Source organism: Lithobates pipiens, unplaced genomic scaffold (genome assembly GCF_037356315.1).
Source record: "Lithobates pipiens isolate NorthernLeopardFrog02 unplaced genomic scaffold, aLitPip1_a1.2 Scaffold_22, whole genome shotgun sequence".
Lineage (NCBI taxonomy): Eukaryota > Metazoa > Chordata > Amphibia > Anura > Ranidae > Lithobates > Lithobates pipiens.
The window spans coordinates 10,626,667-10,653,112 of NW_027507784.1; the positions used below are offsets into that span (position 1 = coordinate 10,626,667).

A 26,446-nucleotide genomic window follows, 5' to 3' on the forward strand; every position below is an offset into this window, starting at 1 on the left:
ATTTTCCAACTTGTTGGAAATATTTTCCGACAAACTGGTCCGATAGGACATACTCCGATCATGTGTAGAGAATTTTGATCGGACAAAGTGCCACGCATGCTCAGATCACATTCCTACATCAAAGCTATTGGCTACTAGCCTGAACGTAGTCCCATCGTAACGAAATTACGTCATCACGTTCTGAATGATCAGATTTTTCGACAACTTTGTCCGACCGTTAGTATGCAACAGTTTCGGACAAGATCAGATGGACAAAATCCGATGGATTTGGTTGTCGAAATCACCGACCATGTGTACAGTGGCTTATAGTACCTAGAGAGGGACATTAGAGTGCTGGGCCATAAATTGTGCCAATTTATTTAAACTATCTAGGGAAAGGGGTAGAGGGACATAGACATTGTAATGATGCAGGAAGCACCCGCCAATTTACAAAGAAAGAGCCATGTGGGTTAATCTTTGATTGTGTATATATCATAGTTGCAGATTGTATGGATCAGCTTTCTGGGAAGATCCCATGGTGAACCTTTGTCAAAAAAGACAACCAAACACAAATATTTTTAGACACCATTTACTATATCTGTATGATATTTATTGAAAAACATTTCTAAAATGTGTTTTTATTCCAAGATAACAGTGATTAGGGACAGTCTTAATAATCATATATAGAAAATAATCACATAAAATGCCATCAAAACGATTCCCCTTAACCCATATACTGTATATATCTCCTATTGATCCTAGCTATAAATCATACCTTGGAGAAACCTCCTACTTTGGGCAAGTTTTTAGTCTTGTAGATGTTTCCAAATTTTTGACCAGCCTTTGTCTTTTCTCCTTCTCCTGGCTATGCCGGTCAACAGACTTCTCACACATTTATTAATGTTTTAAGTCTCATAAGATTTAAATGATATGCCGGGAACTCGGACTGTAGAAGTTCTCCTAATATTTACCATCTTGCCGAGACTTTGTCTGCAGTAGAAGATCGCGCTTTGCTTGGAGTATTTGTAGAACCCTTCCCCATGTATAATTACACCGATCTACAAATCTGATACCAATTCACACTGATGAGTGATTTTCTGCTTGTAGCTCTAAAATTCTCACCAAGGCAAATCCCATTCATTTCTATGGCCCCTGTTCACATCTGAGCGTTCTGTCGCCTGAAGCAAAACGCCCGTCACTCAGAAAAGTACATGAGCTTCTTTTTGTCAGATTGGGCCTCATAGACTTCAATGGGAACGCCTGAAAATTCAGAGCAACATGAGCGTTTTATCAGCATTTTGTCCCTTGTTTTCTACTCAAACAGCAGCTCTCCATCCCTAATCTCCTCCACCTCTCCTCCCCCGCTAGTGCTTTCTATTGGCTAAACAAAAACATCTGAAGCTGTAAAACGCTTGTAATACACTTTTATAACAACCCTCAATTAAAAACGCCTGAAAGTCGCTCTGCTCAGATGTGAATGCCGCCCAATACTAGTACAATAGTAAGAGGAAAACAATGGCGGAGAGGAAAAGCTTTGCAGTTGGTACAGCAGCGCCTGGAAGACAAAAAACATAAATGGTCATTAAAAAATAAATCCTAAACATAATGTAACGGTCATCCAATCTGTACACTATTCTCCCCAGTAGGACATTATCGGGGAACTGTACAGAGACCGCCCCCCTCCCCCCAGCAGTCTGTTTATACCAAATCCAACTATTCAAATGTAAGAGCTTTACTACAGAATAATGTGCCTGGGAGAGGAAGATTATATGAGGACATCCCACCCAACTCTATTGCCCATGGGCACCATAAGATATTTACAGTTCTTGATGGGAAAAGTAGAAGTAGCACTCTGTCCCAACTTCCTAGGTGCCCTGTAATGTTAGTTGTGATGTCAGAGAGGGTTCCCCCTCACTACACATCCAACCAACAAGCAACTAGCAGGGAGACAACTGCTTTGCTAGCGAGTGCCCGTCTCTGGTTCCCTGTACTTGCCCGGGGGAAGTTTCCCCATAGGAAATAATGGAAACTCAAATGATTCATTCCACAACCATTTATTCCTAGGTACTTCAGTTTATAGTCCATATAAAAGGATTATAGCAATGTGATAGGTTGTGCAACCATAAAAGCCTCCACAAGGGAATTAGAAGCAAAATCCAGCAGGAGCTCCAGAGTATAAAAGAGAAGAGAGGCGCCTCTAAGTGTAGCAATATGTTGCTAAATGTGGTACCTTCATTAAATGAAACCATATTGCTACACTTAGAGGCGCCTCTCTTCCCTTTTATACTCGTTTGTGACATGACGCTACTTGTGTATCAAGACATCGCTTGTATATCAAGTCAAAAGGTATTAACAAATGTTGCTGGTCTTGCAAAATGCTCTCAAACCAAGTTACTCTTAAACCAAGGTTTTACTGTACCATCCTTGGGAAGGAATTGGCTTCCTCAGACTTTTAGGCCGGGTTCACACTATTGTGAATCCGATGAGGGTTTCCCTGCATTCCAATCCGCACAGCAGAAGATTGTGACTGACTCTCTGTGGAGACGGTTCACACATCTCCGCAGTGGCTCCGGTGCAAATTGCACAGGACCCTGCTCATCTTTTGGTCCATTTCAGGTCAGAATTCAGCCAAAAATTTGGCCTGAAATCGGACCTGAAAAGGTGATTGGAGACACACCAGACTCCTGCTGTGAGCCTCTGTGTGTTTCAATGTGCCTTACTTTACAGATATTCAGGAGGGGCAGCACTATATGCTCTAAACTAATATACCGTATATACTCGAGTATAGGCCGACCCGAATATAAGCCGAGGCCCCCAATTTACCCCCAAAAAAACTGGCAAACTTATTGACTCGTGTATAAGCCGAGGGTGAGACATGCCTGTCCATCCCTGTGTGTGTGTCCGTCCATCCCTGTGTGTCCGTCCATCCCTGTGTGTCCGTCCATCCCTGTGTGTCCGTCCATCCATCCCTGTGTGTGTGTGTGTCCATCCATCCATCCATCCCTGTGTGTGTGTGTCTCCATCCATCCATCCATCCATCCCTGTGTGTGTGTGTCTCCATCCATCCATCCATCCATCCCTGTGTGTGTGTGTCTCCATCCATCCATCCATCCATCCATCCCTGTGTGTGTCTCCATCCATGTGTGTGTGTGTGTGTGTGTGTGTGTGTGTGTGTGTGTGTGTGTGTGTGTGTGTGTGTCCAGCCTACCTTTGTCCCGAGCCTCCGTCCCGTGCCTTGCCTCCTTGCCTCCGTCCCGTGCCGTGCCTTGCCTCCTTGCATCCGTCCCGTGTCGTGCCTTGCCTTGCCCCCGTCCCGTCCCGTCCCGTGCCGTGCCGTCCCGTGCCCTCTTCGTCGGCGGCCATTGTAAAGTTCAAAAGCTGCGCCGCCGCCTTCGCCTGTGATAGGCGGAACACTGAATTTCCCAGCAGCCTGTGTTCCGCCTATCACAGACGTCGTATCATCCTCGTCCGTAGTACGAGGATGATACGATGTCCGTGATAGGCGGAACACAGGCTGCTGGGAAATTCAGTGTTCCGCCTATCACAGGCGAAGGCGGAGCCGGAGGCGCGGCTTTTGAATAGAATGGCCGCTGTCTGTCTGCTCGACACGCTGATCGAGCGGGCAGACAGCGATGACTCGAGTATAAGCCGAGGGGGGCACTTTCAGCCTCAAAAAAGAGGCTGAAAATCTCGGCTTATACTCGAGTATATACGGTACTCTGAAACAATAATAAATCTACATTAAATCCACACTGGTGAACAATTATTCTTTGAGTGACACATTAGTACTATGTGATCATAGTATAAATAAATACACAAATCTTTCTCATTACCTTCTTAGAAACTAACAGAAGGTTTGTGTACAAATGTGCGATCACATAAAAAGTGCAAACTAATAAAGTGCTCAACAATAAAGCTCTTTCAATATAATTTCTGTGTAAACATTAAAATCTTCAGTGCCAATTCTGTAATATATCATTGTGCTAAAAACAAGCATCCCGTGACCATAGTGATAAGTGCCCACCTATATACACCTCGTGGGAAACTCACTCACCAGATTTCCTGTGACTCTTTATATCATAAGAATGGTCTCCATGTGCTTTTTCTATTTCTTCTGTTCCTCTTTAGGATCTCCTCCCTTACTTTTTTTGTCCTCCAATCCCCTTCAATTTTTAGTCCCTCTCCATGCCACCACCAAATAAAATAGGGGAAACCCAAATAGTGTATTTAATAAACCACAACATTCACAAATTGCACACATTCTGCATAGATTCATATGCCTCTCCTTCTGGCCCCAATCCAAAATGGCTGTACGCTCCATGGACCGGATGTGATGTTACATGTATAGGCCCACCCAATATGTTTCGTCTAAAGGATAAATTCAGGGATTCTGGTCTGTGGAGCACACAGTCATCATGGATTGGGGCCAGTAGTGCAGTTTATATGTATGATACCTATATCTATGCAGAGTGTAAGTGCAAAATGTGTGTATGTTTTGGTTTATATAAAATAAGATGGTATTACACTATTTGGGTTTCCTAAATTTTATTTGTTGGTGAACGAAGGCTGGACGAAACTGGCATGGAGAACAGAGGAGCAAAGGAGGAGATCTTAAAAGGGAACAGCAGAACTAGAAAAAGCACATGGAGAACTTCTTGTGATATAAGGGGTCACGTGAAATCCAGTGAATGAGTTTGCTGCAAGATGTACGTGGCTGGGCACTTATCCCCATGGTGACCACATTCCCACACATTAAGCTATAAAATATAGAATTGACACTAAAGATGTGTTCACGTGCATTAGAGTGAGAGCACTATATTATTAAAGTCTTTATTGGCTTACACTATTTATGTGGTAGATAGAAATGTGTAATTCCTTTCATTACTAATCAAAATTCTGAAAAAAACATCATTATTCAGAGATTCCAATGTAGAAGAATCTCCAGCTCACAATAGCAATGAATTCCAACAAATCCAAAATGAATTATAATGAACCAATTCATGAATGTGTTTCATTTGGATGACATGATGCAATAGTTTGGGCCTTCTGTTAATGTTTGAAGCTTCCAATAAAAAAAATAACAACATAAAAAAAAAAATCCGAAAATAATTTTGCTCAATTTGTTCTTTTGTTTCTATCTAATTTTTATTTTGCATTAACATTTTTCATAGTAATAAAAAATGCTCTACATCTGAAATGGAAACACATGGATGTTGGATGGAGGTGGATCCATGAGAACCATAACCTAAAAAATGAATCTGAAATAAAAAATTTTCCATTCATTCTTTCAGATCTCATCCAATCAGCTCCTTCCATAGCTCTTTAAAACAAATGAACATAACAAATTAATCCGGAATTATTTTACATTATTTTTCTATTTGTTTCTTTGAATATTGTAGAAATCAGCTCATTGCATTTCCCTTTGTGGGTTGGACTATTTGAATTTGAATATACAAAACAAATCAGAATATACAAAATGAATCCAAATATATAAAACGAACTCAGAAAATATTAAACAAATCCGAATATATGAAAAGAATATATGAATATACAAAAAATTCCAAAAACAAATCATTCTAAGGCCGCGTACACACGGGCGGACTGTTCGCCCAACCTTGTCCGCTGAACAGTGTTTGGGCGGACAGTCCGCTCGTGTGTGGGCTTTCAGCGGACAGTTTCAGCGGACAGTTTGACGGACAAAGTCTTTCGGAAATTCCGAAAAACTGTCCGCTGAAACTGTGTTTGAGCGAACAGTCCGCCCGTGTGTAGGCTACTTTCGAAATGAGCAAACTGTTCCCGCTCGGAGGAAAGTTTGCTCATTTCGAGCGCGTGTGAAGGTAGGCGGGGCCCGCGACGGAGACGTCGTGGGCTCCGCCGCCTGGAATGGGCTTAAAGGGGAACCCCAACGCCGAAAAAAATCGGCGTGGGGGTTCCCCCAAAGTCCACAACAGACCCTTGTCCGAGCACGCTACCCGGCCGGCCAGGAAAGGGGGGCGAGCGAGCGCGCCCCCCCTCCTGAGCCGTACCAGGCCGCGTGCCCTCAACATGGGGGGGTGCCTTGGGGAAGGGGGGGCCACGCGGCCCCCCCACCCCAAAGCACCTTGTCCCCATGTTGATGAGGACAAGGGCCTCTTCCCGACAACCCTGGCCGTTGGTTGTCGGGGTCTGCGGGCGGGGGGCTTATCGGAATCCGGGAGCCCCCTTTAAGAAGGGGGCCCCCGGATACCGGCCCCCCACCCTATGTGAATGAGTATGGGGTACAATGTACCCCTACCCATTCACCTGTGAAATAAAGTACAAAAAAAAACACAACACAGAGAAAAAATATTTTATTGCACAGCTCCGGGGGTCTTCCGTCTTCGGGGGTCTTCTCGCCGGACTCCTCCGCTATCTTCGTGTAGCTCTTTTACTAGCGGAGGAGCCCGGCTTTCTTCCTCCCCGCCGCCGGCCTCTTCTCCCGACTTCGGGGGTCTTGTCCCCCTCTTCGGTTCTTCTTCGGTCTTCTGTCGCCGCTGCCTTCCGTTCTTCTGTCGCCGCCTTCGGTTCTTCTGCCGGGCCACCGCGCCTTCTTGTAGCTCTTTTACAGGCGGTGGCCCGGTCTTCTGTCGCCGCTGTCGCTGTCGCCGTCGCCGCCTTCCGTTCTTCTTCTTCTTCTTGTTCTTCTTCTTCTTCCCCAGGAGATGTTGACACGTCGCTCTCTCCGGCCGGAATGCCAGAGCCGCGCTGTGCGGTCACTTATATAGTGACAATGGGGCGGTGTCACATGGTATATGTCACATGGGTTGGTCACATGGTGACCCCGCCCCCTTACGATGTCATAGTCCCCATGTGACATCAACCCATGTGACCAACCCATGTGACATATACCATGTGACACCGCCCCATTGTCACTATATAAGTGACCGCACAGCGTGGCCCCCCCTTCCCCAAGGCACCCCCCCATGTTGAGGGCACGCGGCCTGGTACGGCTCAGGAGGGGGGGCGCGCTCGCTCGCCCCCCTTTCCTGGCCGGCCGGGTAGCGTGCTCGGACAAGGGTCTGTTGTGGACTTTGGGGGGACCCCACGCCGATTTTTTTCGGCGTTGGGGTTCCCCTTTAAGTCCATTCCAGGCGGCGGAGCCCGCGACGTCTCCTTCGCGGGCCCCGCCTACCTGTACACGCGCTCGAAATGGGCGGATTTGCCTCCGCCTTACGTGGGCGAGTCCGTTCATTTCAAAAGTTGAGCGAACTGTTTGGCAAACAGTTCGCTGAAACAGTCCGCTCAAAAAGTGCCGTGTGTGGCCATGTCCGTCCATGCTAATTTTGAGCGGACTGTTTGCCGAAACTGTTTGACAAACAAAGTTGGGCGAACAGTCCGCCCGTGTGTACGCGGCCTAACATAATGATTATGACAAAACGAAATTACGAACTTAACAAATTAATCCAAAACTAGAAATTTTTTTTTCATTGCACACATCTCTAGTGGTAGCACATTTGCTCATGAAAGTTCTGAGGAGAATATTTTCTAAGAGGGTAATGAGGAGTAGTGATGGCCGAACGGTTCGCCCGGCGGTCGTTTCGTGGCGAATTTCGGTCGTTCGCGGTCCGCTCGTTCGCTCGCCTTTTCCCGTCGTTCGCCCCGGCGGACTTACGTGTTTAATGTGTAAAAGAACTTTGACCTTTGATGACACGTTTTTCATGTGGTACAGGACAGCCAATTGAGACATGACAGCACATGGACACTTGGACATTCCCCCTAACCTATAAATACACCCGATCCGGCGGCCATTTTACATTCTTTCTTCTGTTACTATAGGGAAAGGTTGCTGTGTGGAGTAGGGACAGATAAAACGCTAGCTATTTGGTACACAAAAGTTCTTTTTAGGACTGGTATAGGTGTTAGGTGTATATAGGTTTGCTGTGCTACTGATTCTTGCAGCAGCCTGAGTGTCTTTTGTCAGTTTAGAGAAAGGGAAAGGACGGTGTGTGCTACAGGGAGAGTCAGATTAGTCTTTCATCATCATCATCATCATCATCATTAGCTGTTACTATCAGGTCCACAAACGAGCTGTTCCAGTAACCACTAATCGTTCCAGTCTACTGTTTTTTGCCACTTTGTATAGGGACAGGAAGGAAGCAGTGTGTCAGGCAGTGAGGGTCAGTTTAAAGACTTGCTGTTACTATTAGTTCCACAAAGGTTCTTTTCAGGACTGGTATCAGTGGTACAGTAATAGGCTTGTACACGTATAATATTCTTTCTTCCAAATATAGAAAGAATATTATACTTGACTGCTGCCCTTCTGCTGCAGTCTGCTAAACATTCACAACTCACTTGTTCCATAAAGCTCTTTATCAGGACTGGTAACTTGGTCTGTGTAGGGTGCTACGGTACATAGGGTTGAGTGCGGTACAGTCTGCTGTTCTGTAAGGACCGCTATCGGTCCACATTAGATAGGGTTGAGGTGCACTACTGCTGACTGCTGCCCTATACTGCAGCAGTCCTTCATTGGTATAGGGACTGACGTACAGTCTGCTAAACACTAACACACAACCTGCTTGGTCCCCAAAAGTTCTTATAAGGACTGGTAACTTGGTATAGGGTGCTACGGTACATAGGGTTGAGTGCGGTACAGTCTGCTGTTCTGTAAGGACCGCTATCGGTCCACAATAGATAGGGTTGAGGTGCACTACTGCTGACTGCTGCCCTATACTGCAGCAGTCCTTCATTGGTATAGGGACTAAGAGTTTTGTCACAGGGTGATTTAAAAAATGACAGGCAGAGGAAGAGGCAGGCCCTTCCGCAGGGGTGGTAGGGGTAGGGCAGGAGCAACAGCCTTGAGCCAAAGTGGGAAGTTGCAGAAGGTGCGTTTAATTACTTTAAAGGACACACCAGACTTGGTTGAGTGGCTCACTCAGCCTTACTCTTCTGCACCCTCCTCATCCTCTCGATCTGCACCCTCTTCTTCACTCTCTGCTATGTGCACCCCCAAAGACACTACCACCAACAACACCACCACCACCACCACCACCACATACCTTCCGCTTGAGTCACAGGAATTATTTTCCGATCCATATCAAGAGGACATTTCTGATGCGCAGCCACTCTTGGTATTGGACCAGGAAGAGGAGGTACCGTATATACTCGAGTATAAGCCGAGATTTTCAGCCTCTTTTTTGAGGCTGAAAGTGCCCCCTCGGCTTATACTCGAGTCACCGCTGTCTGACTGCTCGATCAGCGTATCGAGCAGACAGACGGCGGACATTAAAATTCAAAAGCCGCGCCTCCTTCTCCGCCTCCGCCTGTGATAGGCGGAACACTGAATTTCCCAGCAGTCAGTGTTCCGCCTATCACGGACATCCGCTCATTCTCATACTACGGACGAGTATGAGAGGATGTCCGTGATAGGCGGAACACAGGCTGCTGGGAAATTGAGTGTTCCGCCTATCACAGGCGGAGGCGGAATTTTGAATTGTAGAATGGCCGCCGAGAAGAGCGGCGATCCATCGGCACGGCACGGGACGTAGGAGGCACGGGACGGAGGAGGCACGGCACGGGACGGAGGAGGCACGGGACGGAGGAGGCACGGCACGGGACGGAGGAGGCACGGCACGGGACGGAGGCACGGCACGGGACGGAGGAGGCTCGGGACGACGGCGGCTCGGGACGGAGGCTTGGGACACAGGTAGGCTGGACACACACACAAGGCTGCACGGACACACACACACACACACACACACACACACACACACACACACACACACACAGGGATGGATGGATGGATGGATACACACACACACACACACACACACACAGGGATGGATGGATGGATGGATACACACACACACACACAGGGATGGATGGATGGATGAATACACACACACACACACACACAGGGATGGATGGATGGATGGATACACACACAGGGATGGATGGACGAACACACACACAGGGATGGATGGATGGATGGACACACACACAGGGATGGATGGACGGACACACACACAGGGATGGACGGACACACAGGGATGGACAGCCATGTCTCACCCTCGGCTTATACACGAGTCAATAAGTTTTCCAGTTTTTTGGGGGTAAATTGGGGGCCTCGGCTTATATTCGGGTCGGCCTATACTCGAGTATATACGGTAGCAACAAGCGCTACTCAGCAGTCTGACGACAGTACCCAGATCAGCCCAAGGAGGAGGTTGGTCCCCGGTGTTGCTGCCTACTCCGAGATCTCTACTTATAGCGGTGGGGAAGGTGACGTTGATGATGACGTGTCTAGTGATGTCACGTGGGTGCCCACAAGAGAGGAAGAGGAGGGGAGTTCAGAGGGAGATATGGACCAGCAGATAGGGAGGAGAAGCAGCAATAACTTACATTGCACAGCAGGGACAAAGCAGACTGCAAATGTATCAGGAGCGAGTCATCGACCATGTACGGTCACATCTGGCGCTCCCAGGACACCGGCACATGGCTCCGCAGTGTGGGCTTTTTTTAACGTGTCCGCTGCTGACAATAGCGTTGCCATCTGCAATCTTTGCAGTCAACGCGTTAGTCGCGGTAAGCCCAACACTCACCTAGGGACGACCGCCTTAAGAAGGCACATGAGCAGCCATCACCGAGCCCAGTGGGAGCAACGGAACACACAAAGCCACACTGCAGGCTCTCACCGTCCAGCCTTGTCTTCTACTTCTCCTTCTCCTCTCTCCTCACAATTGTCCTCCACTCCACCTTCCATCACGCCAAGCTCACGTTTTTCTGCAAAAAGGCAGGCTTCCGTGGGCCTAATGTTCGAGCGTAAAAAAATGATGACGCCGGATAACCCTCTTGCCCAACGGTTGACGGCTGGCTTGTCAGAACTCATAGCCCGCCAACTACTGCCATATAAACTGGTGGACTCGGAGGCCTTTCGCAAATTTGTGGCCATTGGAACACCACAATGGAAGGTCCCAGGAAGGAAGTATTTCTCAGAGAAGGGCATCCCAGAGCTATATGGCCATGTTCAGCGGCAAGTGAATGTATCTCTGGCACACAGTGTCGGTGCCAAGATACATCTGACCACAGACACGTGGTCTAGCAAACACGGGCAGGGAAGGTATATCAGTTTTACTGCCCACTGGGTGAACCTTCTGACGGCCGTCAAGCATGTAACCTGTGGCACCCGTGTAGATTTGGTTTTACCGCCACGGATTGCATGCAGGCCTGACTCTTCTTCTCCTCCTCCTCCTACTCCATCCTCCTCCCTTTCCTCCTCAGCTGCCTCCTCCTTTTCCGCTGCTAGCGTCTCTTCCGCTGCACCGCCCAAGCTCCCCAGAACCTATTCCACATGCCAGGTGAGACGTTGCCATGCCGTGCTGCGTCTGTTGTGCCTGGAAGCCAAGAGCCACACTGGCTCGGCACTCCTTTCAGCTTTGCGTTCACAGGCAGATGAGTGGCTAACACCGCTCAATTTGACAGTTGGTAAAGTGGTGTGTGACAACAGTGCCAATCTGCTTAGCGCATTGAAACAGGGCAAAATCACGCACGTGCCGTGCATGGCACACGTCTTAAACTTGGTCGTGCAGCGATTCCTTGTCAAATACCCTGGGGTCCAGGACATCTTGCGGCAGGCAAGGAAAATCTCGGCCCATTTCAGAAGATCTTACACGGCCATGGCTCGCCTTGCTGACATTCAGCGGCGACACCATCTGCCGGTCAGACGTCTTATTTGCGATTGCCCGACGCGATGGAACTCAACCTTCTATATGCTTGATAGGCTGCTCCAGCAGAAACGTGCAGTTAACGTCTACCTGTATGAACTCTGCGAAAGAAACGGTTCTGGGGAGCTGGGTTTTTTTTCACCGCGCCAGTGGCTGCTCATGCACGACGCATGCAGACTTCTGCGCCCATTTGAGGAGATCACCAAACTGGTCAGTCGCAGCCATGGCGCCATCAGTGACATGGTACCTTATGCCTTCTTTATGGAGCGTGCATTGCGTCGTGTCATTGATCAGGCTGTGGAGGAGCAGGAGCGGGAAGATGAGGATGTCGCAATGCTGGATGAATTCCCAGGGGGGGCTACTCTATCTGAGACAAGTCAACAACAGGAGTCTGATGAGGAGTCAGAGGAGGATGGTGCCGGGGCGGATGAGCAGGAGCAAGAAGAGCATGCTTTAAACCTTTCTGGGATCCCTATTGTGCGTGGATGGGGAGAGGAGAATGAAGAGGACGACATTATCCTGGATGATGAGCAGGAGCCAGGCCACCACACCGCTTCCACTTTAGTGCAAATGGGGGCCTTCATGCTCCAGTGTTTTAATAGGGACCCCCGTATAAAAAGCATAAGGGTCAAGGACCAGTACTGGGTGGCAACGTACTTAGATCCCCGGTACAAACACAAAATGGCGGAAATGTTACCGCCGTCGCAGAGGGCTGTCAGAATGCAGCACTTCCAGCCCTTGCTTCGAGAAATGCTGCATTCTGCTTTTGCATGCGCTGGCAGAGGAGCAATTCCCACTCCCAGAGAAGGATTTGCGGGTACCAATCCAACAGCGCCTGCAAGAAGAGGCCGGTTTGAAGATGTGTTGGTGACTTCGGATATGAGGTCATTCTTTCAGCTGACCCATCGACAGGTGTCATCCGGATCCAGCATCAGGGAACGCCTAGACCGTCAGGTGTCCGACTACATTGGGTTAACGGCCGATGTGGACGCTCTGAGGAGTGATGAACCCCTGGACTACTGGGTGGGCAGGCTTGACCTCTGGCCAGAGCTTGCCCAATTTGCAATCGAACTGTTGGCTTGCCCCTCATCCAGTGTCCTGTCCGAAAGGACGTTCAGCGCAGCAGGGGGGATTGTGACCGATAAGCGTACTCGCCTAGCTCACGACAGTGTTAACTACCTCACATTTCTAAAAATGAATGAGGCATGGATCTCGGAGGAATTCAACACATGTGACCAGTAGACCATGTATATGTCTATAAACAATTTTTTTAATCAAGCACACAGACCTTCTGTCTTCATTTGGCTCACTTCCTTGTCCCAAAAAAGCACACCGTACTATATGCCCCTACCCTCCTCTTTGAAGAGGTTGAGCGGTGTCATATTTCTACTGGGGCTGCTTATGATATCCCTGTGCTGTGCTGACTTCCTCCTGGGGGTTCTTATTATGAGGGGATCACACCATCCCTGTGCTGTGCTGACTTCCTCCTGGGGGTTCTTATTATGAGGGGATCACACCAACCCTGTGCTGTGCTGAGTTTCTCCTGGGGGTTCTTATTATGAGGGGATCACACCAACCCTGTGCTGTGCTGACTTCCTCCTGGGGCTGCTTACGGTGCTGCTGTCAGTGCTGTATATCACGGTGCTGATGTCAGTGCTTAATGTCATGCTTCTGAGGTCAGTACTCTCTATCACGGTGCTGCTGTCAGTGCTGTATATCACGGTGCTGATGTCAGTGCTTAATGTCACACTTCTGATGTCAGTGCCCTCTATCACGGTGCTGCTGTCAGTGCTGTATATCACGGTGCTGATGTCAGTGCTGTATGTCACGCTTCTGATGTCAGTGCCCTCTATCACGGTGCTGCTGTCAGTGCTGTATATCACGGTGCTGATGTCAGTGCTGTATGTCACGCTTCTGATGTCAGTACTCTCTATCACGGTGCTGCTGTCAGTGCTGTATATCACGGTGCTGATGTCAGTGCTTAATGTCACGCTTCTGATGTCAGTACTCTCTATCACGGTGTTGCTGTCAATGCTGTATGTCACGGTGCTGGTGTTAATGCTTTATGTCACGCTACTGATGTCAGTGCTCTCTATCACGGTGCTGCTGTCAGGTGACTCTATCACGGTGCAGGTGTCATTGCTGTATGTCACGCTGCTGGTGATCATCTCCTGCACCCTCTTCTTTGCCTACTCTGGTCCCTGACCTTCCCTCTCCTCCATTGCCTTCATGCGCTCCACAGTCCTGAATTGTCAGAATAATTTCCCAAATAAAAAAAGAATGCTTGTAGTTATCGATCCCAAATTCACCTCATACATGTATTATGTGATTGGCCATGTGGTGGGACTACGTTTGCCAAGCTAATAATTATCTCGTGGCTGCAAATTTGACCTAAAGGTTTGCGAAGTTCGCCTCCCATTGAAGTCAATGGGGCCCGCGGCGAACGTTCAGTTTCGCGAACGTTTGGGTCCGTTCGCGTTTCGCGTCCGCGAAACGTCCCGTTGGAAGTTCGTCCATCACTAATGAGGAGGATTTGTGTATTTTATTAATACTGTGAGCATATTTGTTACTCAATGAATAATTTTTCACCGGTGTGAATTTAGAGTTATTGTATTTTATTTTGATCATAGTTGTTTAGAACATTCAGTGCTGGACCTCCTAAATATCTGTATAGTATCTCTACCTTCCTTATTAGAAACTGTACTTACCAACCAGAAAATTGTATTTTCCACGGGCGCAGAGTTAATATTAGACTTATTCTAAGACACTTAGGTTTTCTCATAGAATGAATAACCCTGATCCCTCTATACAGAGAAAAAAAACCTCCACATTTCTGAAATTCCACCTAATTTAAAAGAAAGTTTGAAAGAAACACATCATCCCCGGAATAGGGACTCAGCCCAATTATTTAGTCATTTTTAATCCCAATTAGTTACTCCACCAGTCAGCCAAGTTTGTATCCACTTTGACTAAATACAATTCATTACAATATTTAATTTCCTCTCTTACCTCCACCAGAAGACAGATTAGCTGGAAATGAAATACAAATAAAAATTGATTTATTTTATAGCAAAACTACGTTATTCATCATGTTTGTTCTGTAATATATATATATATATACGGTGGAGCCTTGATTGGCTCCCAAAGCTTCTATGACGGTAAGTACAAATATCAACACACATTTGCATTTATTTATATTAAACAATCATCCTGGGGGGGGAAATTTCTATGTTTCTAAAATCTCCCCTTTTTCTATCTGGGTCCCCAAAAATGAGAGCAGCTGCTCTCCACATGGATGAAACTAACTCCTTAAGCTTTAAGACATGTAAGTTTACCACCAACCAATCAGAAAATGTCTACATAATTCTATTGTATACTTCTTTCATGTGTGATGCACCATAAAATTCAATTACAGATAATTATATAAAAAAAAAAAAACAAGCTCACCTCCAACAGACGACACAGTAGCTGAAAAGTGAAATAAAGATACAACTATTATTAACATCATTTTTATGATTACATTTTTATTATTTTTGCTATTAATTATTAGCTTAATTTTTGATTTTTAGAATTCTAAAGTGTAATTGTACTTTTTTTTTATCAATCACTTCTAGTTTATCAGATTGTACCCGCTACTGAAATGATGCCGACTGTAGGTGTCACATCCAATGTGTTACAAATAAAGAAATAGACATAAAAGAAAAAAACAGAACAGCATGTCATTACTTCTACATCAACAAGATGTTTTACAATTCTATATTCACAAGACTGTACTTATTTTTTAGGATATGCTGCTAATTGTCTTTTACACCTTCACCAATCATACCCACAGCCTATGTCTGCTTAGTATACTGTATATTGAGATCTGTCTTTTGTGTTGTCTCAACTAAAGTAGGCCTTTTGAATTTTAGTTTGACTTTCTGGGACTGTTTGTTCCTTTCCTTTTTGCATGAAATGAATTCTTTGAAAGGGGATAAGTAATCTCTTTCTGATTAACCCTTTATAGGATTATTACCTATGCACATAAAATAGTGGTTATTTACCCTATTTATGTCACTACTTATTTTCTCTTTTTTCTTTTATTACTTTTTTTTTAATACAATTCTTACTCGGCCACGCCCCCACATCTACTTGTTTACCACCACTTGCAAGCCATTATTGGGAATCCTCTCTTTGATCACCTTCTGGTAACCCCTGCAAAAAATCTGAGTCTTTCTATCAATTTGTTATTGTTTATGTTTATTGATTACTTGCATCTCTCTCTCCTTTCCACAGAATATTTTATAAGCTCCCGAAGAAGCATTTAAATGTGCGAAACATGTCGAGCTTTTCTTGTGCATTACAACATGATTACGGGATTTTGATCTGTACTAATGTTATGCATCTATCTAATTAGAAAGATTCAGTTCGTGGTCTGCATTTTATCAGCGAGATTTTTATATAAAAAAAAGTGTGTTTTGTAATATTTGTTAAACAAAAACTTTGTATATATTTTTATAATTTGTGCTTATAAGTCCATTCTTGTTGTCCCTCTATTTAAAACTATTATTAACATCATTTTTATGATTAACTTTTTATTATTTTTGCTATTAACTTAATTATTAGCTTATTTTTTGATTTTTAGAATTCTAAAGCGCGATTGTTCTTTTTTTATCAATCACTTCTAGTTTATCAGATTGTACCAGCTACTGAAATGATGCCGACTGTTGGTGTCATATCCAATTTGTTACAAATAGTAAAAAAAAGGAATAGACATAAAAAGAAAAAACAGAACAGCATGTCATTACTTCTACATCAACAAGTTATTTTACAATTTTAGCCACTATATTATTGAACTCTTTATCGGCTTTCACTATTTATGTGGTAGACAGATATTCCTTTTGTTACAAATCAAAGTTCAGAAAAAAAAAATCATTATTCAGAGATTCAGATGTAGATGAATCTCAGACTCGCAATAGTAAGTAATTTCAACAAATCCAAAATTAATTATAATGACCCAATGCAATAATTTGTTTCATTTCTATGTTTTTAAAATCTCCCTTTTTTCTGTCTGGGTGCCGAAAATGAGAGCAGCTTCTCTCCACATGGATGAAATTAACTCCTTACGTTTTTCAGCCACATAGTTTTACCAGCAACCAATGAGGGAAAGTCTACTTAATTTTATTGTATACTGTATCTTTGCTCATGTGTGATGCACCATAAAATTCAATTACAGCTAATTATATAAAAAACAACAAGCTCACCTCCAACAGACGACACATCAGCTGAAAGTGAAATAAAAATACAACTATTATTAACATGATTAAATTTTTATTATTTTTGTTATTAACTTAATTATTAACTTAATTTTTGATTTTTAGAATTATAAAGCGTTATTGTTCTTTTTTTTTATCAATTACTTCTAGTTTATCAGATTGTACCCGCTACTGAAATGATGCCGACTGTAGGTGTCACATCCAATTTGTTACAAATAAAGGAAGAGATATGAAAGAAAAAAAAAAAAAAAAACAGAACAGCATGTCATTACTTCTACATCAACAAGTTATTTTAAAATTCTATATTCACAAGACTGTACTTTGAAAAGTTTGTGTACTTTCTATGTGAGCTTGTTTCAATAAAAAAACGTTTTGATTAAAAAAAAAAAAGAAAAACAAGTCATTTTAAAATTTTAGCCATTGTTTTAGTCCATTGATTGCCATTTATAAATATAAAAGATATGTCATGTAGAAATAGTGCAAGTAAAATATGTGGGTGTTAAGAAGGTCGGCCCGATCGTCTGACTGTCCCCGGAGGTTCTTTCCGCGAAGTCCTTGGTAAAAGTGGCAGACGGCGCACGCAGGTGCGCGCTAACGTGGGTGGGCGCACGCGGGTGCGCATTTGCTCTGATGGGCGCACGCAGGTGCACATTAACGCTGGTGGGCGCACGTGGATACGCATTAACGCTGGTGGGCGCACGCGGGTGCGCGCTGTTGCTGCGGGCACACGCGGGTGCGCGCTAGGGATGTTTGGCGCACGCGGGTGCGCGGAGAGGCTGGTGTGCGCGCGTGGGCGTGTGCACGTGAACGCGCGCGGGCACGCGGCGTGACAGCTCTTGGCACCAAAGGGGTTATTTAAAGGGACCTGTTACCTTGCCTCCTTGCTGTCCGGTCTACAGCGTTCCCGAAGAGACCCCCCTGTACCTGTCTGATTCCTGCTTACTCTTGTGACTCGGTTTACCCCTGACGACTCCTTGCTTGCTGCCTGCCTACGACCCCGGCTTGTCTGACAATTCTCCTGCCTGCTGATTCGGTGCCTTACCTGCCTGCCTGTTCTTGACCCGGCCTGTCCACGACTACGTCTAGCCTGCTGTTCCACTACTGTTCCTGCCTTCCAGTATTCTACTCTTCCTGCTTGAAGGTCTGCAGAGTGATCCGTACTACAAGACACCTTCCCCGCCTCTCCAGCGTGTGTGTGTTCCTGCAGCTCCTGCTTCCTGCTGACCTCAGTTCCAGCCTGCATCTGGTCCTCCTCAGTTCCTGGACCCGGACTAGCCCTTGCACCGGTGTCCTGCTAGGCGCTTGTGCCCCTTCTGCACTCTTGAACCTCTGTCCTCTCTACCAGGAGTTCCTGAGCCAGAGGAATACGAGTTGCCGCTCCCAGCATCCATGGGCTCAACCACCAGGTACGTGGCAGTGGATTGTGATGTGAGAAAATGCCTGAATATTCTGCATCTAATACAGTAGTTATACGAGGGGGGAAAATAATATGATTTTTGACATACTGGTAAAGTCTTTTTTCTTGGAGTGCATTTTGAGACACAGGATAATTATTTGTTACATTGGCTATTATGCAGCTACTTTTAGGTGATTGGATAAAAAAAGGGATGTTTTCAGAGACATCCTCCTTTTTAGCTCCTCCCACTCAAGAATAGTTTTTCAGTTTTGTAACAAAGAAAAAAGGGGAGTTCAGAAGAGGAGGGGGGTACGTGTCCCTTTCGGTACTCCCATGAATGGATTTTACTGGTAAGTCAAACATGTCATTTTGTTAGTCGTACAGAACAGGACACGGAATCTTTGGTCATTACCTTGGGACATCCAAAAGTAAGGCAAAGCAGTCTCAGTGCATAAAAGAAATGCAATGACGTGGGAAAATGTCAGTATCTAGCAACTGTAATAGAAAGGAAACATAACATCCACATTGTAACAAATAACGATCAGTACTCTGTCGTACAGTGACACAGGCACAGTGGGAGAGAACAGCGTTGGATGCAATGTAAATTACGGAGCCTGAACTGACCGGCAGATACAGCAGAGCATAACACATAGAAGGTTTCTTGCTGTAGCCCCGCCCATTCCCAGTGGTGGGATTGTGTACCGAGTCTCTGCTCACAGCGGTATAACAAGCAGTTAATCAGCTTGTCAGCTCAGGCTCTGTCTCTGCACTGTATCCGGCACAGTTATCTTCCACTGTGCCTGTGTTACTGTACTACGGAGTGCCCATCATCCTTCATTACAATATAAGAGGATAATATATTTCCTTTCTATGATCTGATCCCCTGATGAAGTCATGTGATGTAACGTTACGCGTCGGTATTAGAGCAATAGGTGGAAACCGCAAGTGATGCAAACGTATAAGCTTGTGGAGTGTTACCTGAGATTTTTTTAAATCCAAGTGTGTGTACCAACTCTGTGCACGTTTAATAAACCTAAGTTTTAAGCGGTATTGTGCTATTTGGGATCTTTCTTTCACCTTTATCACCCTGATCTAGCTAACTGGAGAGGAGGCTGTACCCACCCACTCTAAGAATCCATTGCTGCATCCATCCATATAGGGACCCTCTGAAGACCCCTGTTTGTGGAATCAGATCCAGTTCATGCTGTAACCTTACAGCAGTAAGGTGAGGGGCTAGTACACATTTAGGTGCCTCTACAGCGGATTGGCCAGACATCGGCCAGCTTTGTTTCACGGTTCACGGTGAAGGGAATATCACACATTCATCAGTTTTGGACTTTTACTTTATCTTGCACAGGAGCTGAAATAGTATTTTATATTCTTTGGGACTGGTCTACACTTGTGTATTTGAGCCCAGTGGTGGCTCATTGGATTTTTTGTTTGATTTATATTCATTTTAATGTTTTGCAATATCACCATGTGCTAAGTTTTGTTTTTCTCCCTGCTATGCAGTGTCTCACACGGCATCATCTGAACTTTGCACTTTAGCAACAACCCACCTGTTTAATGTGTATGTTTCATGCATTATATGTCACTTTTCAAGATTTCCAGTTAGGTCATTTGGATTTGCACTTTATTATAGACCTTGTTCATCGGTTTTTGAGATTCACACTGCCACTTTTTTGCATTTGCACTTTACTCAAGTTCACTTTAATCACTCATGTCAGAGTCCACAGTGCGGTATCATTAATTACTCATCAGGATGTGAGACCTGTTTCCCAATTGGTCAAAGCGTCAGGCAATCCTATTGGATGCCCAGCACATGGGCGGAAGAGAGAGGAGACACACGGTGGAGGAAACCGCTGGAGGAGCAGACACCGCACCCCGTAAAAAAAGGAGAGGACATCACTGCCCACAACCTAGATCCCTAGATTGGGTAAGTAAAGGACTGACGGCCACCCGGGGGAGTGGTAGTGCTGGCCTCCTGGGGTGTGGTTGTTTGCCACCCCCCAAAAGAAAATCCAACCAGCCACCACTGGTCCATAGTACACAAGTCAGGTCCTCCAGCTAAGTGGGTGTTTTATGAACTTTTATGTGGATGTGACATAAAAGCCTACTGTGGAAGTGACTCCGGCATTGGGTTGGAAACCCCAAACTTAAGGGAGAGTCTGGGCTTGGGGTCAGATGCATAGGGTAGTCCCTCTTTGTTCCATGCTGATGAAATGGTGAGTTGCAACAGTCTGGGCGAAAGTAGACATATGACACTGCCTCAAAGGGGCAACTTTTAAATCCAGGAAAATCATGCAGGCACAAAGCAAGACAGACGTTTATCCCAGGGCAGGAAGGTCCTGGACTGGGCCATGTCTAACATCAGGCTAACGTTTGTGAAGAGATTCCAGCAATGACTTTCATAGACTGAGGATCGAGGCAAGGCTTTGCAGAATCTCCATTGTCCACTGGATGTTAGCTGACAGGAATACGGAAGACAGATTCTTTAACAAGAGATCATATAGATAAGCCACCACATGAATTCCCTGAACACAGGGCAGAGCTAAGACTGTGGCAAGCACCTTTGTGAAAACCAAGGCCAGGTAAAAGTATAGGGTGACAAATTGGTAACGCTGATCGCCCACTGCAAAACTCAGACAACATTGATGACATTGGGAGGATAGATAGGAATGTGTAAGTAGGCTGCCTGAATGCCTACTGAAGCAAAAAGTCTCCCAGAAGAAGGAGGCAATTACTGGCCTGGCAGTCTTCATGTGGACCTTATGAACACATTGAGAGTCTTTAGATCCAGATTGGAACAAATTCCTCCATTTGGTTTGCCAACTGTAAAGAGGTCTGTGCAGAATCTCTGTAAATTTTCTTCTTTTAGTACAGGGGTAATAACTCCTTGAGACAGGAGCTGCTGAACAACAAAGAAAATGTAACCACCCTTGCTGCAAAAGTAGTTGCAGTGGCTATGGTGCAGCAATAAATACTATCAGAAGAATGATCAGGATGAGAAAAGCTCCATCGGAAAAGGAAGTTTCTCCAAACCAACACTAGTGAAAAACTTTGGCTATCTGGGAGTGGGAGGTTTTATATAGAAGGATGTCCCTGTCTCTTTTTTTACCAGTATCCAATCACCTGAAGGTAAATGCACAATACCCAGTGCAATGACTGAAGACCCCGTGTCCCGTACTGTATAAATAAAACCCCCTTTTGATAAGCATTGTTTTGCGAACTACATATACAAAGTTAAATGTCTGGGATACATCAGATATTTCCAAAAACAGTCTTTATAAAAAATAGGTCTTACCTTTCTGGTATATGGGTCCAATAGTTATGTTTGTCACATTAATATTGTCAATGGAAGCAGATCTCATAGCAGGACAACCCTAAAATCAGAAAATGGGTCATTCAATTATTAACCAGAAACAATAATAGAGATGTTTAGATTCATATTACTATCGACTGTACATAGAAAACAGTTTACTGTTCTAAATTAAGTCAAACTTTTCTGTTTTTTATGATTATAAATAGTTTTTCTAACTTTATGAAATGTCCTCAGACAGCATTCTCCTGGCTACCAATGATGTTATAGTGGGTGGAACACAATAGGGAAGCTGAGACACGAGTTCTCCATCAGGTCCGCTCTCTCCTTGTAATTGAAAGCAGAGAATAGATGGATTCTGTAGCCAATAGACATGTGCAGAGTAAAATATTTCGTTTCGGAATTTCGTTTTCGTCTGAAAACTTAATTTATTTAGTTACTCCCGAAATTCGTTTTTATTTATTTCGTTTTTCGTTCAAAAATTGCATTCGTCCGAAAATCCACATGAATTACGGTCGAATCTGTCTTGGAAGGCTTATGGTGTCTGTCGAATGTATAAAGAAGATTCGACGGAGCTAGTATATAGCATACTTTAGAACCCTATTAAAGTCTATGGGACTCCAACGTTCAAAATCTAAAGTGCTCATTTTAAAGGCTAATTTGCAAGTTACTGTCCTAAAAAGTGTTTGGGGACCTGGGTCCTGCCCCAGGGGACATGGATCAATGCAAAAAAAAGTTTTAAAAACGGCCGTTTTTTCGGGAGCAGTGATTTTAATAATGATTAAAGTGAAACAATAAAAGTGTAATATTCCTTTAAATTTCATAGGGGGGGGGTTGTCTATAGTATGCCTGTGAAGGGGCGCATGTTTCCCGTGCTTAGAATTGTCCCTGCACAAAGTGTCATTTATGCAGGAAAAAAAGTCCTTTAAAATCACTCGCAGCTATAATGAATTGTCGGCTCCCGTAATACAGAGAACACTCATTGAAAGTCATTGATAAAAAAATAAATAAATAAATAAATAAAAAAAAAAGCGTGGGGGTCCCCCAAATTCAATTACCAGGCCCTTCAGGTCTGGTATGGATATTAAGGAGAACCCTGCCTCAAATTTAAGAAAAAATTTGACGTGGGGTTCCCCCTAAATATCCATAACCAGACCCTTCAGGTCTGGTATGGATATTAAGGGGAACCCCGCGTCAAATTAAAAAAAAAATTGACGTGGGGTTCCCCCTAAAAATCCATACCAGACCCTTTATCCGAGCACGCAACCTGGCAGGCCGCAGGAAAAGAGGGGGGGACGAGAAAGCGGCCCCCCCTCCCTCCTGAACCGTACCAGGCCACATGCCCTCAACATTGGGAGGATGCTTTGGGGGTCCGTGACCCCTCAAAGCACCTTGTCCCCATGTTGATGAGGACAAGGGCCTCATCCCCACAACCCTGGCCGGTGGTTGTGGAGGTCTGCGGGCGGGGGGCTTATCAGAATCTGGAAGCCCCCTTTAACAAGGGGACCCCCAGATCCCGGCCCCCCCCCTGTTTGAAATGGTAAGGGGGTACAAAAGTACCCCTACCATTTCACAAAGAAAGTGTAAAAAATGTTTAAATAAAACAAACACACTTTTTAAAAATTCCTTTATTAAAAATAAAAAAAGATTCCAGCGGCGGTAATCCACTCTTGCTATCCAGCGACGGACGGTCAGCTCTCCATCGATGTCTAATGTCATCCAGCGCAGCGCAGCATCCTTCTTCTGTCTCCTCCACGGAGACACTGGAGGCATTCCGGCGCTGACGTTTCTTATATACGGAGGGCGGGGCCACCCGTCACCTGACCCCGCCCCCCTCTGACGCAAGGGGAAACCCGGGGTTCCCCGTGACGTATGGGTGACCCCGCCCCCCTCTGATGTAACGGAAACCTGCCTGTGTTACATCAGAGGGGTGCGGGTCACCCCTACGTCACAGGGAACCCCGGGTTTCCCCTTGCGTCAGAGGGGGGCGGGGTCAGGTGACGGGTGGCCCCGCCCACCCTATATAAGAAACGTCAAGCCGCCGGAATGTCTGTAGTGTCTCCTCCACGGAGACAGAAGAAGGATGCTGCACTGCGCTGGATGACATTAGACATCGCTGGAGAGATGACCGTCCGTCGCTGGATAGCAAGAGTGGATTACCGCCGCTGGAATCTTTTTTTTATTTTTAATAAAGGAATTTTTCAAAAGTGTGTTTGTTTTATTTAACCATTTTTTACACTTTCTTTGTGAAATGGTAGGGGTACTTTTGTACCCCCTTACCATTTCAAACAGGGGGGGGGCCGGGATCTGGGGGTCCCCTTGTTAAAGGGGGCTTCCAGATTCTGATAAGCCCCCCGCCCGCAGACCTCCACAACCACCGGCCAGGGTTGTGGGGATGAGGCCCTTGTCCTCATCAACATGGGGACAAGGTGCTTTGAGGGGTCACGGACCCCCAAAGCATCCTCCCAATGTTGAGGGCATGTGGCCTGGTACGGTTCAGGAGGGAGGGGGGGCCGCTCTCTCGTCCCCCCCTCTTTTCCTGCGGCCTGCCAGGTTGCGTGCTCGGATAAAGGGTCTGGTATGGATTTTTAGGGGGAACCCCATGTCAAATTTTTTTTAAATTTGATGCGGGGTTCCCCTTAATATCCATACCAGACCTGAAGGGTCTGGTTATGGATATTTAGGGGGAACCCCACGTCAAATTTTTTCTTAAATTTGAGGCAGGGTTCCCCTTAATATCCATACCAGACCTGAAGGGCCTGGAAATTGAATTTGGGGGACCCCCACGCTTTTTTTTTTTTTAATTTATTTATTTTTTTATCAATGACTTTCAATGAGTGTTCGCTGTATTACGGAGCCGACAATTCATAATAGCTGCGAGTGATTTTAAAGGACTTTTTTTCCTGCATAAATGACACTTTGTGCAGGGACAATTCTAAGCACGGGAAACATGCGCCCCTTCACAGGCATACTATAGACACCCCCCCCTACGAAATTTAAAGGAATATTACACTTTTATTGTTTCACTTTAATCATTATTAAAATCACTGCTCCCGAAAAAACGGCCGTTTTTAAAACTTTTTTTTGTAGTGATACATGTCCCCTGGGGCAGGACCCGGGTCCCCAAACACTTTTTAGGACAGTAACTTGCAGAATCTTTTCTCTCTGTCAAATCTTTTTTCTCTGTCGAATATTTTCTCTATATAATCTTGGACTAATAGAGGTAAGGTTAAGCACATTCGACCACAGGTTCTATAGACAGATTGTTATCGTCAGAGTCATGTCGAATCTCCTATTCTATATCGAACTGTTGTAACAATGAAAACGAAAATAAAGCATTTATTTATGTCGGATCTTTCGTTTTTCGGATTTTGTGCTTTCGTTATCGTTTGTCAAAACGAAAACGAAAATAGCTGAAATTCGGACGAAAATGCATTCGGACGAAAACGAATGCACATGTCTAGTAGCCAATAGCAGGCTGTCAATGGGCTAAGGATCCACCCACTGCCTGCTGTGAATCACAAGTGGAGCAGATCTAATGGATAACTAGTATCTGCGAATCCCCATCAGGCTCCATCACCTCAAAATACAAAGTTCCTCGTTGCTGTACACCTACATGTCATGTGGAGGCACATCAGAATTCTAAGAAGTGCCTTGGACACTTTATGACTTCCCCTGATTGTGTTCATAGAAACCTCTAATGCCGCGTACACACGACCGGACTTTTCAGCGGACCAGGTCTGATGGTCTTCCCGACGGACTTTCGGCGGAGGTCAGATGGACTTTCTGAACGAACGGACTTGGCCACACATGACCGGACTAAGTCCATTCAAAAGTCCGTTAGTTTTGAACGTGATGACGTAAACAGGACTAAACAAACAAAGAAGTTCAATAGCCAGTAGCCAATAGCTGCCCTTGCGTCGTATCTGGTCCGTTCGACTAGCACACAGATGAACGGTTTTCCCGATTTTTAGTCCATCGGACTTGAATCCGTCGGATAGATTTGAAACATATTTTATTTCTAGGTCCGTTGGACTTTTGGGGGGGAAAAAAAAGTCCGCTAGAGCCCACACACAAATTTTCGCGTGTATTCCCGGTCCGCCAGACCTAGTCTGCCGAAAAGTCCGATCGTGTGTACGCGGCATTAGGCTTTAGGTTAAAGTTATCTTTATGATCATATAAAAATTACCATATATTGAAAAGTAGATTTTTTTTATGATCTATAAAAATTATTCTTGTACTAAAATATTGAATAATATTTACAAACTTGAAATGGATATTGCAAATCATTCTGGATTTTCTAAAAAGGAAGTTCAGTAATGACTATTAATATCACAGCTCAATCTGATGCCTCTAGTGGAGGGTGAATGTTCTTGGTATCTATTTTAAATGCAAATTGTGAATGTTATTGTGAACCCATTGTAGTCATTAAGAGGCACGTCTTGAAAATCAAATCTTTCCATTTTTCGAGGCTTATAGGCAAGACATTTTCAAACAAAGGGTATGGGTAGCGGGGCACTGCCCTGGGGGACATTCACCATAGAAAATAAATAAACAAATAAACATATCTAGAGGGCGCTAGTCTTAATTTCTGGTTCAGATTTCTAGGCTCCTGCGTTCCATCTCTATCTCTAACCTGATCATTAGATAAATAACCATCATCATCACTATGGTAACTCCTTGTCCATCCAGCAGTAACAAAGGAAGTTGTATTGCTGAAGCAGGAAACAGAGTTATCTTTCTGGCTGTGCAGTGTGGCAGGGAATTCTAAACCACAAGATTAGCCGAACAGATTAACAAAATCCCTTTTCAAGAGAAA

At 45.1% G+C, this 26,446-nt stretch overlaps 1 protein-coding gene across 1 annotated transcript in view; it reads right to left on the reverse strand.

The window, feature by feature from the left end:
• Nucleotides 1–554: 554 nt before the first annotated feature.
• The window catches only part of LOC143925585 (uromodulin-like), a gene marked incomplete at its 5' end in the record, with an annotated part of 42,064 nt that continues 16,172 nt past the window's right edge, over nt 555–26,446 (reverse strand). Inside the window, 5 exon segments of the mRNA XM_077450060.1 lie at nt 555–1,534; nt 14,667–14,687; nt 15,105–15,125; nt 16,901–16,921; nt 21,613–21,691. Coding sequence (XP_077306186.1) covers nt 1,470–1,534; nt 14,667–14,687; nt 15,105–15,125; nt 16,901–16,921; nt 21,613–21,691 — 207 coding nt within the window.